The sequence below is a fragment of the Rhineura floridana genome, chromosome 4, assembly GCF_030035675.1.
Source record: "Rhineura floridana isolate rRhiFlo1 chromosome 4, rRhiFlo1.hap2, whole genome shotgun sequence".
NCBI lineage: Eukaryota > Metazoa > Chordata > Lepidosauria > Squamata > Rhineuridae > Rhineura > Rhineura floridana.
The window spans coordinates 60,530,775-60,550,970 of NC_084483.1; the positions used below are offsets into that span (position 1 = coordinate 60,530,775).

Genomic DNA, 20,196 nt, shown 5'->3' on the forward strand with positions numbered 1-20,196 from the left:
CATCAAAATCTGTTAGGTCCAATAATTTCAATAGCCATTATTCCATTATCCATATTAATTCCATCTTCCATCTTCAATAGTCCTGTTAAGTCCAGTAATTTCAGTGTCCAATCTTCCATTATCAGTATTCCATAATAATCTTGCTGTCATAGCCATAGTCATATAATAAGAGTCTGATGGGAATTTCCTCTATCCCAAATATTTTCTTGCCATCGATTCTGAATAAGTTGCTGAAATATTGTTGTAAAGTCATATCTCTGTTCTTTTTTACAAAATGCACTGGCTCATCTCTTGAGAGTTTTTCCATTGTCACATGGCTGCAGTTAATTCCATAGATTTTCTCTATATCAAGCTCCATCACGTCATTCCAGTCCAGAAAATTATCCAAGCCATTGATAACTTTATCTCTAATATCTTCATTAATTTCTTCAGAGATAACGTTAAATTCCAAACAGTAGATTTTATTTCTAATATCCATAAACTCCAGATCTTTTTCCAATTCCACATTTGTTCCAATCTCCAGGGCTTGTATCTTCCCTTTATTTTTTCTTTTCTCATCTCTGATCTCATTCTCCTCTCTCACAGGATCCCCTATTTCTTTAAGCTCCTGCGTCATTTTGCTCAGTTCAATTTTCAGCTCCTTACTGCCCTGTCGCAGGGTTTGTTTCGTTATCTCAATCTCATCCATTATTTTCTGAAACATAATTACTTCCAGATTCTCAACCACTTTCTTGATTGCCATTTTTAAAACCACGAAAACAAAACAAAACAAAAATAAAAAACCACTTCTTATTTCAGCAACAATTGGGTTAATATTCCAGGCTTGATGACATCACAGTATAAACAGAGCAGCCTGCCTTATCTCTCTATGTTCAAGAATACAAAACAAATTTAGTTCCCAGCATCAAAACAGTTAGTGGTGTCGTGAAGAAGCAGATTCGTCAAAATAAAATAGACCAAAAAGAGAATAGTCCCAGACAATATAATGTTCCAAAGTTCATATTTTTTATTTTTTTCTCCTCAGAATAGAAATCCCTCTTCTGTTTATATCTTTAGAATGCACTTCCAGGACAGCTTTTTGCAATAGAAGCAGAGATAAGCTGTTAATTTCGTGAATAACAGAGAAGAGTTATAGCTCACCCAGAAGTTCTTTAAAGCTGATTCATTTGACAAATCTCTTTTTGCTGCAACAATTTAAACCAAGTAAAAAAAAAAGATAGAAAGGAGGGTGCTTGCCTGTTAGTCTGTTTTCTCTTTGAAGAAAAGATAAACGTGTCACATTAATCAGATAGAGCTTGTTCGGAAGTCCGTCCGGCATTGCTGGCTGGACCTTTTCTCATAAATTAATGAAATCCAGTCCTCCCAACAAAAACAGGCTTTTGAGGTTGTTCTCTACATTTCACCCTGCCCGGGAGAAATTTCATAAGTCAAAAAAAAAAATGTTCTGACTGATTTATATCTGAAAAAGCTTCTTCTGAGGCGGGAGCCCGTCTCAAAAGCAGGCACAGGCGAAGTCACCCTTCCCGGAAGTCTATACTAGTGTTTTTCTATCATGCCCCAGCCACATCACCTTTTGCTATTTTCGTTTAACATAATAACTAGCCTAAAGAAGAGTCCAATAACATTTGGTCACTATTTTACAACTTTTTGGTTAGCCTCAATAAAGATGTCATCCTGTTGTTGTTTACTTTTATTGGACCAATACAACTACAACATTTTGTAGACTGTGGCTACATAACCACTATACCTTTAAAGCACATTCCTCCTAATAATTCTGGGAACTGTAGTTTACCTCTCACAGAGCTACAGTTTTCAGCACCCTTAACAAACAACAGTTTCCAGGATTCTTTGAGGGTTAAATGTGCTTTGAATGTGCTTTCAGTCATGTGTATGTAGGTTAATTCGCTTAAAAGTTGTATTTTTCTGTCCTTCTTCATTGCAAAATCATGAATGGTTTCTTCCAAGTCAATTTCTCTTACAAGTTCACATTTGATGGACAGAATAACGTAACCTTGTTGGTAAGGGTGTGAACTAGATATTCACTTACATTTATTTGGGGGCATATAAATCCTATCAGAAACACCAGCTCACTTAGTCCCAGGGATCCCTGATTATTATGGGGCTTTGTCCCTCCCACCAGCTGTACCTTCCTCCCCTAGGGAAGCATAAATGTCAGTGTCTCTCAAACTACATGTCTTAGTTTAACTTTACAAACATATTCTATATGTTCTAGAGAATGTTCTGGGCCAGCAATGCAGAATATTGCTAGCTCAGCTCTAACACTGATTCTGGACAAGAGATACCTAGATACAGTGCAATACAGTGTAAGTTGCCAGAAATATCCTCAAGCATAATTTACAATTTAGCCTCCATTTTTCTCTTAATTCAGGCTGGACCCCTTGGATCTTTGGGTCGTAGTAAAGTGTACCCTTCCTTCCACCCTGCTTGGGCCCTGGGGGCAGCACCTGTTCTCAGGAGTGAAAAGGGGATTTGATCCTTAGGAACTAAGTCCTTTCTCCCCATGTATTCCACCCTCTAGCCTGGGTCTGTCTGGGTTTAATATCAGAGGTGCCTCATGACTGACATTGTTGCTTCTAAATGCCAGACTAGCAGCAAATAAAATAACTGAGGATGGTATCCAACATTCCTTTTCCACTAATGCAAGAGACTTTTGTTTGAGGAATGGAACTTTCTCCTCCTCTCCCCTGCAGCCTCCATACACCCTCAAAATCAGCTGAGGAGTTGGGAAGCCCTCTGGCACAGATTTAGGGGGCATGCAAGGAAGGAGAGGAAGGGAAAGTCTTATGAGAGTGGAGTTCGGTCACGGAGCATTGGATACAACTAGGGATGGAAGGATCTGTCAATGTCGGTTCTCTCAGTTGCTCATCTTTCCAATCTTAAATTCAGTATTCTGCATTTCAATCTGCAAATTTTTGTTTTAAAATCCTCTTGAAAATTCTTCAGCATTTTAGTGAATTTCTCATAATAAACACATTTTGTATGACTAATGTACACATTTTTACAAATAATTGCAAGCAGTTTCTCCTAATATTATGCATTTTTATCTTATTTTGACTAATGTATGCACACTTGCCATTAATATGCATTTTTATAAAAATTGTTTGGTCAGAGAACTGCATTGCAAAATTCAGATAAGTGTGAATTTTGAAGAATGGCTGTGTTTCAGTTCTCATATGGTTTCAGAAAGTGCAAATTTGACATTCACTTTAAATGCGAACTGAATTGAACTTATCCCCCATCCATAGATACAACCCTGAAACTTAGAAATTACTCACTTATATTAATGAAACCTGATGGGATAACATGGGGAGGTAGGAAGAAGTTTTATCCCAGCTATGTATTTTGGCACAGCCGTAGATACATGGGATTTGGGAGTTAGGGCTTGATACAATTGTTAAGACTGTACAGTGAGATATAATTTCTGTGTTATATAACCATTTCCTTTGCTGTACTATCATCTCCGATCAAACCGGTTTTTGAAACATTAACTGCAAAAATGTCTGCAAAACCTGTGAATAGAGACAACAGTGGGATGAGCAGGCACACCATGGACATTGATGCCTCCATTGTATCAGTTTGAGGTCTTTGAAAAATAAAAACAATGACCTGTCTTCATAATCATCCACAGATAATTTCTTTCCTTTGCCACATATTCCAGTGCAAAAAGCTGCTACAAATATGTGTTTCTGGAGTTGGGAACAGGGAGAGATGGCAGTCCTGCTTGTGTAATGGCAGCAAAAAACTCCACTTTGCTGAAACTGAAACTGAAACTGAACTGCCTTCAAGTCGATTCCGACTTATGGCGACCCTATGAATAGGGTTTTCATGGTAAATGGTATTCAGAGGTGGTTTTATCGTTGCCTTCCTCTGAGGCTGAGAGGCAGTGACTGGCCCAAGGTCACCCAATGAGCTTCATGGCTGTGTGGGGATTCGAACCCTAGTCTTCCAGGTCGTAGTCCAGCACTCAAACCACTACACCACACTGGCACTTTGCTGAAAGAGAAGCTTAAATCCAGTGTCTGCACTTTTGAGCATACCTCAGATTATAATTTATCAGTGAGAAAGTATAATTTTGAAAGACCATAGGTGCTTTTACCCTTTTTTATTCTATTTTTTGCTTGAGTCTCAATTTTTTGGCTGGTGTTCTGGACTGTTATGATTTACATTAAGAAGACAGTGCCTTAAGCTGCAGCCCATAAGTATTCTGTTTCTGGGTAGAACCACTAAACTCAGCAAAATTATTCTAGAGTGTTTTGTTGTCTTATACACTTAGGCCACAATCCACCTAAGAGTAACATATGCACGAGTGCATTGATTTCACTTGTGCTGAATTTCTTTCCTCTGTGATTTGTAGTTTTCCTCTTTATAGCTCTCACTTAGTAGCCAGTGAGGAATAATTTACAGAGGGTTTGATCCAGAAATCCATGAGCTGAATTCTCCACTGGATCACACATAGCCCATTTCATAAGGGGGGCTTCCATGAACAGAAGGATTTATTCTATCCACAGACCAGCTCCTCTGCTTCAAACCAGAATCCTAGACTTGGATTGGGAAGACATGGGTTTAATTAATATCATTGCCTGGCAACCTCTTGGGGTGAGTCAGTATCTCTCAGCCTAATCTGTCTCACTGGACAAAATGGGGAACAACTATTCCCATAAGTTCTTGGGGGACAGGGAGGAAATACAGCTATAATAAAAATGAAAAAATGGAAATGGACTGCCTTCAAGTCGATTCTGATTTATGGCAACCCTATGAATAGAGTTTACATGAGAAGTGGTATTCAGAGGGGGTTTACCATTGCCTTCCTCTGAGGCTGAGAGGCAGTGACGGGCCCAAGGTCACCCAGTGAGCTTCATGGCTATGTGGGGATTCGAATCCTGGTCTCCCAAGTCGTAGTCCAACACTCTAAGCACTACTCCACACTGGCTCTCACAGCTATAATAAACAAACAGTAAATTAAATACAAATATATCTGTTACACAAGGCTACAAGTTAGCATTGCTTGTTCATGCCAGTGCCAGTGCCAAATTAGTTGAAATATGATTTCTAATTAACAGCCTAATGCATACCATATTAGGCTTTGTTTAAGGAAGTATGCCATTTTTCCTTTTTAAGTAATTGTGTGATTTTACAGTCCTCTTTACTGACAGAATTGCTGTAACTAATTAGAAAATTCCATTCGAGATTCTGTGTATGTGGGAAGGGTGTTCCCCCCCCCATTTCTTCTTTATGCCTCACTCAAAAATTGTTAGCCCTTCAGATTGCAATAGATGAACTAGAACATTTGAGCAGCACCATTTGTATGTTTGTAAGCAGAATGGCACAAGAGCTCTTCCTGAAAGCTTATGACTAGATACTGGATATGTTATTTTAACATGGACATTTCAACAAAGATCCCAACTCCTTGTTACCATTTCCTCCTTGCACCATGTTGGTGTGGATATGCCTTCCAATTGCTTTTGTGATCAAACACAAATTTCCTGCTGCTGCTAAAGAGTAGGACAAAAATAATCAATGTGGACAGCAGTACATTATGTGATAGTTTGCTGGCAAACCATCAGCTTCTGCCACTCCATACCTCCACTGCATGGGGAAGGAAGACTGGATGCCCTTATGAAGCTGAAGCATGAGGGCTTCTACACCGGTGCTGAGTGTGCAGCTGCTAAGTGGTAGAGTGCTTGCCATGATGTCAGTGGCCCACCCTGAGCACTGCTCTCCGTGCAGCCAGTACACACTTGCACAGTGCTGAAGTACCAACCTCCCTTATGTTGAGTCTGCTGTCTAGTAAGGCTCTCCAGTGAGAGTGTCAGTCCCCTGCCCCACTTTCCCATGCAGCAGTGTCCTGTGTTGGATTCTGGCCGTCCACCAGCAAACTATCACACAAGCTATCGCTGTTTGCAGATTACTGCAGTAAGTATATGTGAAGGGCCCTTTTTTCTCTGCAGCATTCCTTGAAGAGCCTGCTTGAGCATAGTATTTTCAACCAAAGCCAGTTCTTCGGTTAAGCAAATTAGTCTGCAAGTTAATTCTGCTTGCCCCTGTGCTAAAAGCATATATCAATGCACATTAGTTTTGCAGCCTATTAGCTATCTCAAGGAGAAATTAAGGCATATTAGTTAATCTTTGAGATGTGTGTTTTTCTCTGTCTGTAGAGTCCTGCAAGCCCTCACTAGAACAAATTTAGTTCTGAGCCATCCCAGTCAGGACAAGAGAGCATTTGAGGCCAGCCAGCATACCAGTAATGTCAGCAAGAAGCTATGGAAATCATACTGCTGTAGGAGGATCCAGCTGTGGAGTTCTTGGGGCTGCTCATTCCCTGCCTCCTGCTCCTTCCTTCTTATTGACTGTTGAGTCACATTGTGATTTCTTTTTCTTTTTAAAGAAATACATATCTTCCCTGAATTGTGACAAGCACTTATTATGTATACCATTTCTTAAAGCTTTCCAGATTTAGGTTAAAAAAACAACCTTCAGCTTGTAAAAACAATCCACCAGGAATATTTCCTGGTGTGTGCAGCTACTAAGTGGTACAGTGCTTGCCATGATGTCAGTGGCCCAGACCGAGCACTGCTATCTGTGCAAGTGCAACTGCAACAGATTGCAAACGGGCAAGAGAGGAATGCAGCAACTGTGATGCTCTCACCACCAACACACAGCTGCTTATAAAGAAATAATCTGCTGTAGGGGCAGAGATGATCCAAGATGTTTTGGTGCCTGAATTAGAAACTCAGAATTCTGTACCCCAATAGTAAACATACTAAATAATAACCTAAATAAGTCACCATTTTATTTGCCCCTTCAATCCCCCAAAATCTGCTAGTGGTAGAGCCAGCCCTAGTCCTGTGCTGGAAGGAGCAGTTTAGGGGTGGAAGGGTGGTGAACTTTCCAGATGCTGCTGTTGTTTTCCAGCCCAAGGTTTCTTACATCAGGGTAGAGTAAGGGTGAGTCCAAACCCTGGCTTGGAAGCAGCCAGGCTTAATGGAGGAGCAGGGCTACTGCTCCATCTGCAGTCCTGCTGCTCATGCCAGGGTAGAATGTGGGGGTGGGACACCAATTGCTGTGGAGCCACTGTGGCAATCAGGCTTGATGTCATCATGTGATGGCAGTGGGTCAGCTCAGGATCCAGCAGATCCCAGCCCAGCTCCTCCCTGCTCTTCAAATGCCCTGTTTCAGGGATGTTTCCAGTGGGGGCCCTGCTGGTTGCACTCTCACCCACCCATTTGGCAGGCAAAACATGGATCTCCACAGTACCTGAATTATGCTGGCATCACGCCATGGGCAGAAGCCAGCAGCACTGGGCAGAGGGACGCTACTGCCCAATCCACTCAAAACCACTGCAGCCCAGCACCAAGGAGGCTTGGATTGCAATATTAGCAGCGCAAACAAAGCTGAAAAGAACAACTTGCAGTATGTTTGCTCACATAAAATGTCCCCAAGCCAGAGAAGGAGGAGGAGACTCACCTGCATAAACTGAAAAGGCATGAATTAATCTCTTTGAATGAATCTCTCTTGCTTTACATTTGGGTTTCCTGGGACATTTGATTCTGAAATATTTATCTAATGACTAGGCAAGGCTGAAAAAATCTGTATTGTACACATTCCTTGGGTCAGATTTTTCCCAATAAAATTAAATTCTTTGGAGTGTAATCCTATGTATGTCTTTTCAGAAATAATTCTCACTGTGTTCTGTGGGGCTTACTCCTAAGTAAGTGTACCTAGAATTGCAGCCTAGGATTAACCTCTTCCATGTCTCTACCCTTAAATTTGATCTATTGTTTTAACATTACTGTAAACCTCATTGCTAATAATGTTTGAAATGAGTAAATACAAGGGAGTCCCTTACTTAGTTTAGGATTGGATTCTTAACATATTCTTGTGTACATTAATGTTTTTTAATCAAATTTTATTTTTTGCAAAAACTAGGATATGGAAACATTATTTTACCTTGCTTTTTGTAAAGAGGACTGAAATAAAATTCCAAGGGGAAAGCATGAAATCCATATATATATAGGAAATACAGTCAGTTGAAAGAAGTATATTTGTGCTTCACATTTCTGGTTCCAATTTTTTGCAGTCTTTAATTTCTGTGTTTGAGATATGAAAGGTACATGTTCCATCCCAATGTCACTACATTCACAAATAGCACTCTATAGTGAGGGGGAAGAAACAGAAAATTAACCATCTGAGCCGCAGGCCACAAAGTGAGTTCTGCCAAGTAATAGTCCCAGAATTTCTCTCTAAATTCCTTCAAACTGTCTGCCAAACTATGACCTTGAAGCAGCCCCATCATTGTGAAATACCAGCATCCAAAGAATGGAGCAAAGCTCTGATCGATCATTACCTTGATGACAACAACTTTGAAATGTTCAAGTCCTTTTCTTGGAGTTATTTTGTCTACCAAGAAGTACCAGTAATGTAGGAGTGGCCCCATGCTACAACCTGTTATAAACATGTGAGCTGCACGGTCAACATCCCACTTTCGTGTGGGGTTTTGCCTTCTTTCCAGAGCCTGCTGAACTATATCTGCAGTTCCCAGTAAAAAGCCGCTGCTCACTGTATTAGTAATGATAAGGTTGCGACCTCCAAAAAGTGGGGCATAGAAGCGTGCCAACGCAGCTAACTGTTGTATGATCCGGGCACGCATTGTCCTTTTTTTTCCCTCTCTGAAAGAAATGCATGCAGATCAGGTAACTGGTGAGAACATTTTTTCCTGAACTTTCAATCTTCCTTTCCCAGATTGAGAATGTTCTTTTTCTGGAATTGCTGCATTTTGTTTTTGTAGAGAATAATTAAGTCTAGGTAACTCATGATGAGGACCAGGAGAAAAATCAAGTTACAACAGGCACATAAGATGAAGCAAAGGAAACACATCATAGTATTCTAGTGAAGAACTTTACTTCTGTGCTTTATTATGATGTCACTGCTGATCTTCAGCATTTTGCATGAGTGTAGCAGAAAAATAAATTGCAGCCACTGGACAGGAACATATAAATAGTTGTCCTTATGCCACATAGAGAGCCAATGTGGTGTAGTGGTTAACGTGTTGGACCACGACCTGGGAGACCAGGGTTCGAATCCCCACATAGCCATGAAGCTCACTGGGCAACCTTGGGCCAGTCACTGCCTCTCAGCCTTAGAGGAAGGCAATGGAAAAACCACCTTTGAATACCGTTTACCATGAAAATCCTATTCAAAGGGTCCCTATAAGTTGGGATCAACTTGAAGGCAGTCCATTTCCATTTCCTTTTTTTTTTTCAATTAATTTTTATTCCAATTTTCAAAACCAAAACAATACAAAAGAAAACAACACAAATCAATAACTAGTACAATACAAAAAGAAAGAAAAAAAAATATATATATAAAAAAGAAAGAATATTGACTTCCGATTTGTCATAGTTCAGCTATAAATCTATAATATATAACAAACCTATCTCTTAATAGATTATAAAATCACCTTCCTCCAACGGTTATCTTAGTTGGTTTCAAATCTCATTAACATCATATCATTTTAATCTTCCACAAAAAGTCAAAGAGAAGTTTCCAATCCTTGAGATATATGTCAATCAATTTTTTTTCTAAATAAACATGCCAATTAATCCAACTCATCAAATCTACTAAGTCCAGTAATTTTAAGTCGCTCTTCTGTCATTATCCATATTGAGTCCATCTTCCATCTTCCATCTTCCATCTTTACGCACCCAAAAATCTTGCTGTCATAGTCATATAATAAAAGTCTGATAGGAATTTCCTCCATCACAGATGTTTTCTTACCATCAAATCCAAACGTATCACTGAAGTGTTGTTGCAAAGCCGCATCTCTGTTCCTCTTTTCCACATGATACACTAGTACATCTCTTGAAGGTTTTTCCATTGACACAAAACAGGGATTAATTCTGTTAACTTTCTCCATTTCAAGTTCCATCAAATCCTTCCAGTCCAAGAATTTTCTTGAACCGATAATATCTTTATCTCCAATCTCTTCAATTCCTTCAAGGACAGCGCTGAATTCCAAACTATAATATTTGTCTCCAGGATCCATCACAGCCAGAAAATCCAAATCTTTTTTCATGTCCATAATTAAGCCAATCTCCATAGTTTGAACCTTGCCTTTAATTTCTCTTCCATCCTTTTTTTGTTTTCCAGATCTATCTTTATTCTCCTTTCTCATAGAATCCTGAGTTTCTTTCAGCTCCTGTCTCATTTCGTGAAATTCAATTCTCCACGCTTGTCTATTATTTCTCAGTTCTTGTTTTATTGAGTTAATCCCATTCATTATTTTCTGAAACATGTCTAGAGATAAAGTCCCTTCTTGTACATCCATGATCTTCTTAATTGTCATTCTTAAAACCAAAGGAACAAAACTCCTTCAATTTTCAATGTCCCAAACAGAGAGCAGCTTATTTCTTTAACCAGTTACAAAGGAGTTAATCTTTCCAGCAAACTAACGTCACACGCTAGACAGCCCTTATCTCTTATCTGCCCAGAAGTGTAAGAACGGCTTTAGTTCACAGCGTCGAAATAGCTAGTAGCAGAGAGAATGAGCAGATTCGTCAAAAAGAAAAAAAAAAGTAGATCAAGAAAAATAGTCCCAGTCTTATCTCTTTCAATCAGAAATCTCTCATCCGTTTAATCTTTAGAATGCTATTTTCCATGACAGCTTTTTGCAATAAAAAAAAAGATACGCTATTTATATTTTCTTCCCCCTTAGTTCCGTGAATAAAAAAAGGAAAGTCTTACCTCACCTAGGTTATCTCAATTGCTGTTACTTTGACAAATCTCTTTAGCTGTATAGATAAGAAAATGATGAATGTAGACAGGAGGATGTTTGCCTGTTAATCCGTATAAAAAAACGGGTCACTTATCCAGCTGAGCTAGCATAAAAATCCTCGCTCTGTCTGAGCTGCTGGAAGACAGACAATTCTGATGAATTCCAGACTCCAACAATCAAAACAAAGCTATGTAGGAAATCTCACGTTTCTTCTTTAACCGGAAGAAATTATTCCCAGTCAGAAAAGAGCCTTCTGACTGAATTTAAACTGGAAAAGTTTCATCCAAGACGAGAGCTCGTCTCAGAGGCTGCACAGGCGTAGGGATCCTCCTGGGAAGTCAGTCCATTTCCATTTCCAAACATGATTGCACAGAAATAAATCCCATTGAACTCAAAAGGTATGCAACTGATCAAATCCACCTTCCCTTCTCCTCCCTCCTATCCCCTCCCTCTTGCCCCTTCCCTCCCCCTTCCTTTGCCCCTCCTCTATCCCCTTCCAATCCCCTCCTCCCCCTTCCCCCCTTCCCCCTCCCCTTCCTCCTTCCCATGGTCAGTTTTACCTATCTTAAGCATGATTGCACGGGAGTAAATACCATTGAACTCTATAAGCATGCAAATGATCAAACATGCCCTCCCTCCCCCTTCCTTTGCCTCCCTCCAATCCGCTCCTTCCCCTTCTCCCTTCCCCTCCCCCATGGTCAGTTTTACGTATCCTAACCTTGATTGCATAGGAGTAAATCCCATTGAACTCAATAAGCATGTAAATGATCAGACCTGGCTTTCCCCTCCTTCCCCTTTCCTCTCCCTCCCTCCTCCCCTCCCTGCTTCCTTCTTCCTCCTCACCTGCCCACTCCAGCCCTCCCTCCCTCCCGGTCAGTTTTACCTATCCTAACCATAATTGCATGGGAGTAAATCCGACTGAACTCAATAAACATGCAATTGATCAAACCTGTCCTTCTCCCCTCCCCCTCCTGCCTGCTTCCATCCCAGTCATCCCCTCTGCCCTTCCTCCCTCTTTCCTCCTCCTCCCCTCCCCATCCCCTATCCTAAGCATGTTTCACCTATCCTAAGCATGATTGCAGGGGAGTAAATCCCACTGAACTCAATAAACATGCAGATGATCAATCTATTCTCAGCAAACTTGCACAGGATCCCATTTCTTATCTCCCAGATTAAAAAGCAGAGAAATTCACTAATAAGCAAAATCTTGCGGTTTAAGAACGTACCTATAGCCCACAGATATTTCTATCAAACTTCTAAAAGCAGGGAAATTGGGCAGCTATAGTGAATGCACCAGAGGAGCAGGAGACCTGACCTCCTCTCTGAGATATTGGACTGCCCTACAAATTTGTCAAAATGCAATTTGGGTTGGTCTTTCACAGTCCAATCCACTTGCTGTGTAGCTTGCAAGAATTTGGTAACGTGCCTCTGAGCAACATCTGAAATCAGCCCAAATAATAGAGAGAAGACATGTGCTGTGCTGATCTTGTTTTAGCAGGGAGAAAGCAACATTATTAAGACAGTTGACATAGTTCAGATAGTAACTTTAAATATGTCTGATTTCCTTTGCAATTTTAGTGAAGTTTCCTATAGGAAATCATTTTCTTTTGCTTCTATTTCTGTGAATATGTGAAGTACAGCTTTGCAAAATTTACACTAAAAAATCTCCAGTAATAATTGCAGAATAATGGTACTGACTATTCTGCAGAATAGTCTCCAGTGGACATCAGGAGTGTCTCAAAAAGGCTGTCTTCACCATCATATGACATTGACCAATAAAAAGGCTTTGAAATTAATAAAAATATATTTGACACAGATTTCTAGGATGAATAATGAGGGAAATAATTTTCTAGATTAGATTTTCTGTAGAAACATTAGTAACACAGGAAAGAAGCAAAGTAAGAACACCAACAAACATACAAAAATATAATTATCTTTGAAGATGGCAGGTGTTACCACCACTCACCATATGCTCAGAGGCACATTACCAAATTCTTCCAAGCTATACAGGAGATGCATTGGACTGAGAAACGGATTGGAAATTGTGTTTGCATTTTGACAACTTTGTAGGGCAGTCCAATATCTCAGAGAGGAGGTCAGGTCTCCTGCTCCCCTGGTGCGTTCACTATAGCTGCCCAATTTCCCTGCTTTTTAAAGTTTGATAGAAATATCTGTTGGCTATAGGTACATTCTTAAACCGCAAGGTTTTTGCCTATTAGTTAATTTAATCAAATTATTGTTCATTCTTCAGCTGAAAATACACCAGCTTAAGCTCCTCATCGTGGCTCAGCCAAGGCTCTAAAAAGTGGTTGACATCCAAAATAGCAGGAAAAAGAGGGAGAAAAACCAGGATGTCAAGAGGCAAATGTGGGTGAATCAAAGTCTGGAGATTTATTGTAAAAATATTTTTAAAAGGTATGTCCAACACGTTTCGGCTGGAAAAACTCCTGCCTTCATCAGGGGCAAATAATGTGGAAAGTCAGATCACGTACAACGATTTGCACAAGTTGCTAATTAGAACAATGCATAAACATACACCAGCTTCCTATAGTTAGGATTGCTCTGCTAGTGTGATATGTTCCTCATCCATGAATGGGCCACTGTATTCTTTGCTAGCTAGAGCTTTCAAGGATTAAAGAGCTGGGGTAGGCAGCCTCATGCCTGAGGGACAAATCTGGATCTCCAGGCCTTTCTATCCACCCTTTGGACTCTTCCTAAGCTGTACCTCAGTTACACCTTCATCAGCCCTGCTTCACAGCCTTCTTGAGTGCTTTTGCATGGCTGGAAAGTGTCCTTGAACTATGATGATGCCTCTTGCTTGGCTAGACAGAGAGAGAGATGCATACATGCAGCAATATATTATTTTTGCGTGGCTGGAATTTAGCCTACTATGCAAAGGTAAGAGGCATCCATTATTCCACCTACCTTTGCCTCTTGCCACACCTGCTTTTGCTTCTGGCCCTGGCATGTAGCATCTGTGAATGTGTGCATGCTGAAAAAGGTTCTCCACCCCAGTTATAGAGCATGTTGCAGCAATCCAAAGGGGAGATAACCTATGCATGGATGTCTAATATCCCAGAGTACTTAAAATATTCTGTCTAAAGTAAAGGTGGGGAACCTCAGGCCTGGGGGTCAGTGTGGCCCTACAGACCTCTCTGTCTGGCCTTTGGATTTCTCCCCAGGCCACACCCCTCACCAGCCCAGCTTCACACCCCAAGTGTTTTTGCCTGGCTAGAATGAGTCCTTGAACTCTGATAATGCCTCTTGCTTGTCTGGAGGGAGGACAGAGAGAGGTGGGTGAGTGTGTGTAGAAAGTAACCTACTGTGCAAAAATAAATTTTACATTTGTCACTGTGCCTATTTTTTGCCTGTGGCCCTGCTCACCACTGGCACGTAGACCCCAGAAGGGTAAACTGGTACAGGATGGCAGCCTATGTTTTCATGTGAGGAAGGGGCAGAGAAGGGTTCATGGTGAGAGGATCCCTTGTTCACACTAATCTGGCAGTAAGCTCTCTTGAATATAGTCGGGATTCGGGAATCTAAACACACAGGAATTAGGGTAGATTAAGAATAGGGTTGCCATATTCCAGTTCCACAAATCCGGGCAAGCTAATTTACATATTATGCATATTATTTGCATATTATTTGCATATTAATATTTGGATTGTCCAGTTGTTTTGTTTTTGTGCCTAGGAATTACCACCAAAAACTGGGGAAAGATGTGAGAAATCTTTTTTAAAAAAAACAACATTTTCAGCCTTAAATGCCTAGACTCTACTTTCCAACACTATGGAATGTTGATTAAGAGGATATCCTGCCCTTCTGCTGTTAAAAACAGAGCTCACCACAGCTTACAAATATAATAAAAACAATAAAAATACACAATCAATATAAAAACATAATAAAAACACAAAATAGCAACAAACAAAGTAAGTCAGGGCAGCAGTACGGTTAACCATTACATATACGATATATTTCAGAGATGTGGTGGGTGGAGAAAAACAAGAAGCCAAAATGTTAGGAAAAGGAGTGTTTCACACCACATGCTCAGTTGTAAATACTGTTGCAGCAAGCTTTACAAGTTCCTCCAGTATTCCACTGGTGCAGGCACTCAGACATTCAAAGTATCTGTATGTTTCTTAGGTTTTATAAAAGCAGAGCTTTGCTTAACTCAAAATTTCTTCTCCCTTTGATCAACCACATCTACACAGGTTCCACCTCCATACTCAAAATGAAACTGGGCCTGGAAGTGTGCAACAACCCCACACATACCTTGCTAATTAGATTACCAATGCCAGGATGTCTGTCTTATCGACTACTCTCCTGTTTCCCCCCCCTGGGCATCATGAAAGACCCAGTCCTGGACTCAGAAATAAAATAAAGATCTGGTCCTCTTCAAAGTACTGCTAAGCCTCTTGTTTTAATTAAGATAATAATTATAAGTTCTTGCTCTTATCACTAATGGGAGTTAATTATCTTGCATTTGCTGCTGTTGCTTCTATGGCTGTAACAGAGTGAGGTTAAAGATAAGTGAAATGCAAATAGAAAAAAAAAACACAGAAGGCAGTAACACTTTCCTAAATGTAATACCGTACCAACCACAACAAGATTCCTATGAGTAAGGCAGAAAACTCAGCATCCCACAACCAGTCAGGATTCCTAACCAAAAACCAAAAATATGATAAATGAAGAAATATTTATATAAGCATGACTATCAAATATATTTATTATTTACACAAACTGTAAATATATTTATAGTGCAATCCTAGGTTTATTTATTCAGAAGCAAGTCCCAGTGTATTCAGTGGAACTTACTCAAACAGGGACAGAACTGTAACCTCAAGTGATAAGCAACTTCATTCACACAACCCAAAATTCCGAATCATGCCACTTTACACTGTTTTGCAACTGTTTATACTTGTTTTTATGGTTATTGGATTTTAAATGGCTTTATTTCTTGTTGTGAGCTGCCTTGGTTCCAACCCTACCTCACAGGGTTGTTGGAATGACTACACACACACACACTGCAGATGTATAAATACATACAGCCCATATAATAGTTTATTGTCAAACCAGTTGGGCATTGCAGAAAAATCAGTATTAGTTTTAAAAAAATCAGTATTAGTTTCCTACAGAATAAAAACTGTAATACCTAAGTAAGCCCTGCCTACTTGCTTTAAAAGAGGACTGCAGGGGGGGGGCAGAAAGACAACACAAACACAATTCTTTTTTACATTCACTCCAAAGTCCCATTGATTTTCAGCACATTCATAACCATGTCTACTCAAAAGTAAATCCAATTGAATTCAATGGGATTTACTCTGGACATATGGGATTAGCAATGCTTTTACCCCCACAAAATCAAGTATTGGGAAGGTTTTCAAACCACTGCCCAGGATCTGACTCCTACACACACAAGGGAAAAAAACTGAAATGTATATACTTACCCAATTTATGAGATTTTCAGATAAACAGGAGGGGGAACCACCATTTTCTGGCCTTGTAATGAGGTTTACTAGACGCTGCCACAGGTCAACCAAACACTTAACTGATTGGCTGCAATCCTGAACGGGCGGGTTTAAAGCTACGAAGTGCTATACAGTAGTTTTAAAAAAAGATTTAACGGGGGGCTGACGTTTTTATGTATATCTCGAGAACTGGACCACCTAGAAACTTAATTTTTTTTAAATTAAAGCTGAGAATCCAGGCCAGCTAAGGGGCTAAATGGGCGCCGGGTGGCATGCAAAGAATCTGGGTAAAACCCGGCTAACCGGGCAATATGGCAACCCTAATTAAGAATGGCTGAAGACCTGGGGCTAATTTGCGGGGGAAGGGGAGAGAGAAAACATGCCCCTTTATAGTACAAAGTTGGATTTTGAATAAAGGATGCTTGTAACAAAGGTACTAAGACTCCTTTTGCAGCTATTTTGTATCTGTGTTATCTTTTCAGTGCCTACTGAAGACCTTCCTCTTTCAACAAGCCTTTTAAGTAGAGACCTTATCCCAGTCTGTGTCTGTGCTGGAATTGCTTTTTAAGATGTTTTTAAAGCTTTTTTTAAATAAAAATGTTTTGTTTTAATATATTTTAAAGTCTGTTTTTATAATGTTTTTAGTGTTTTGTTTGCCACCCTGGGCTCCTACTGGGAGGAAGGGATGGATATAAATTTAATAAATAAATAAATAATGTTGGAAGTGGGGCAAGAGTAACTCGTTTGGTTCTTTTGTTTATGTTCCAGAAGGGAGATAAAGTTAGGGTCCTCCAGATGGCTAGGCTTGATTACCTTTACCTGTGGTGCCCTGACTGACTTCCTTCAATCGTTAGACTGATATGTCTTAGGGAAGCTTATCTGTTCCTCCTCCTTCTGCCCTTCCCTCTTCTCTTCTTCTACTGTCCGGGAGAGAGGAGACACCTTTGTCTCTGCTCTCTCTCTCTCCTGAGCGATGAGGACAACTCCCAAACCTGGACATTGCACCTCCAACTTAGTTAGTTAGTTAGAACTAGGTATGCCTTTCCTATCTACTATGTATTTCTATAAATAAAGTAGCTTTTCTTATTTTACTAAGTCTTAAGTCTCAGTGATCTCAATGCAGGATAAAAGCCTGCTACTTAGGTAAACGCACACACTGGCACACACACATCTCAGACCATTGACAATCTCTGCTAATATCTATACAAATTTACACAACAATAAAAAGGTTTTTGTTTGCTGGAAAAAAAATCAGGAGTACAAGATGCAGACCTTATCCCAGTCTGTGTCTGTTTTGGAATAGTTTTTAAGATGTTTTTAAAAGATGTTTTTAAGATGTTTTGTTTCTAAAATGTTTTTGAAATGTTTTAAGATGTTCTTAGTGTTTTGTCCTTTGTTTACTGCCCTGGGCTCTTTCTGGGTGGAAGGTTGGGATAGAAGTTGAATAATAAATAAAGTAACAATCAAAGCTTGGAGGGTGGGAGAAGACTTGCTTTCTTGACTTTTTGTGTTTTATTTCTAGTGTCTCATCACCGTTTTGGAGGCATGTTTGGATGCTATATTACAAATTATTGTTATAGATGTTAAATATTTATTATATATCACATTTCTCAAATGTTTTGCTGCTGTTGTTTAATAGCATGTAGCAGTGGAATGGTGGAGTGGTGAGACCTGCTCATAATGTGCTTCACAGTTGGAGTACTGTTGTTATTGGGAGGGTGGGTGTTATTAGGGTGCTGGTTATGTTGGTTGCAGCAGCAATATTTGGGGAGGGTGATTAATTGCTTTCATGGGAGGACTATGGAGCTTCTTGTGGGTGGGTTCATGCTGCTAGTATAAACACTGAAATGGGTGGTGGTTGTTATTCAAAGAACTCAAGGTGGTGTACATGGTTCTCCCCTTTTCCATTTCATCCATTTTATCATCACAACAATCCTGTGAGGTAGATTAGGCTAAGAGACCAAGTGAGCTTCATGGCTGAGTGGGGATTTCAAATCCTTTCTGCTCAAAATGCGAAAGAAAAAATGATGTGGCTATTATGAGGTATGAATAAATAACAAATAAATACACTGCTTACTTTTTAACTATTTAAATCTTAAATTTACCCGCTCTTGAGCATCAAACAAGCTGCTGTAAATCTTAAATTACTGTTGACCCCCCTCCTTCATCTGAAATACCACACCTGGTCTTGCACTGAATGTAGTATTACTAGCCTACTGTCAGCACATGAAAGACCTACAGTGGCGTAACTAATTTCCAGCTCATGAAAGCTGAGTTTGTTGTATGATATAGGGTTGGAGGAGAAAAGGCCTCTTGTGCCTTTAACAGATATGTGGCAGGCAGATATTAAATAGAATTGGCCTTTTCTAGTGTGGAATTACAATTATGGGGAAAACATCACCTGTTGATACTCCATTTGCTAGACATCCTGTGTGTGATTCCTGATTTATTGGGTGCAAAAAAGAGTGCAAATTTGCATATGCAAATCTTGTGCAAATGTGTACCTTCTTTTGCAAGTGCAGCTGAGGGCCCAATCCACATACAGTATAAGGGGCCCACAAAATCCTGTTCGCACCCCTGGGTAGGTCTGTGTGCAGTGCAACTCTAATGGTCCCTTTAATTTGGTCTGGAAACCCATAACCTTTGGGGGGAAAACAGTAACTTGAAAATGGTCTTTTCCACATTATTAAGAGTTGCTTGAAGTGCATTAAAATGCTAAGAGATGCATTCCATTGAGCAGGTGATTCAAATATAACACCAATTTTTCTGAATTCTTGCTACCAAAGAACACTATTATCTTACTGCACAGCAATAGCTCAAATCAATTTCCACATTCCAGTCCAAGTTGTTTCTCATGATTATTGTGAAATCACAGCCACTTCAATTTCTTATATCATAAAACATAAAGTTGCCTTGCATCTTGAAACAAAATTGCAAAAAATCTGGAGAGACTGGGTAAATTAATTTTTCTCATGTTGATAATTAACAGGGTTTCTATCTAGGGAGTATTGTGTATGTGCTTGGGAAGAGACCTTTTGGCTAAAGTGACATCTGCAAAAATCAGACAGTGCCATTTATTCAGAGAATTTCCTGAAGATATCCTGCCAATTACTTTTTACTAGTAGGTGATGATAAATCATAATCTGTCTGGCTTTAATTAACTGAGAAAAATTCTACATGTAAAACATTTAAAAGTAAATGTTTGACAGGGATCAGGATACAGGAATCTGAACACTGCTTTGACATATTTTGTTTGTACAAATACAAGGAGGATAGTTTACATGAATTGTTTATTATCACCTTGTTTTGTTTCATAGCAAGAATATAATCCAGAAAAGAGCTATATTAGTGTTCGGCAGTGCTATCACACATAAATTTAATGGAGGGATGCATAGAATTGATATCATTCTTGGGTTGTATCCAACTAAGTCATACTCAGAGTAGACTCATTGAAATTAATGGACATAACTAACAAGACCATTGATTTCATTGGGTCTACTCTGAATATGACTTAGAGTGCAATCCAACTTGCATTTTTGCCGGGCTGAGGGTAGATCAGATGTGGCAGATCTCGAGCTGAGCTGGCTGGGTCCTGTCTCAGCTGGGCTACACCTGCATTAGTTCCTCATCCTGGCTCAGCTGGGATCCAGCTGGCTCAGCCGAGACCTACACAAGTGGAGCTGGCAGAAGCTAGCATAAGGCCCCAAAAAGGGGCATGTTGGGGACATGTCAGGGGAGGGGCCGAGGTAAGGGGACTTAGGCCACATCCAACTCATGTTCAGAGTGCTCGTGCAGGTCCCAATCCAGGGAAAAGCTACACCTTGAAAAAGGTTGGTCTAAGAAAATAATTACAACAGAAGTCAATGAAGAGGGTAGGGGTATTTGGTCCACAGGTGAGGAGATATAAGCAAGCCAGCTTTCAGAGAGTGAGTGAAC

General features: G+C 40.0%; 2 protein-coding genes across 6 annotated transcripts in view; one reads left to right on the plus strand and one right to left on the minus strand.

Annotated features, from left to right (window-relative positions):
• The window catches only part of KCNQ5 (potassium voltage-gated channel subfamily Q member 5), a 556,888-nt gene that overhangs the window by 437,453 nt on the left and 99,239 nt on the right, over positions 1-20,196 (plus strand). The window lies entirely within an intron of this gene.
• Positions 8,102-8,668, minus strand: LOC133384080 (mpv17-like protein 2). Its single transcript, XM_061625995.1, has one exon. It carries the CDS (start codon positions 8,666-8,668, stop codon positions 8,102-8,104), a length of 567 nt encoding a protein of 188 aa, XP_061481979.1.

Excerpts from the sequence above, each read along its gene's own strand:
- LOC133384080 (XM_061625995.1), bottom strand. The coding sequence starts at position 8,668 with ATGCGTGCCCGGATCATACAACAGTTAGCTGCGTTGGCACGCTTCTAT.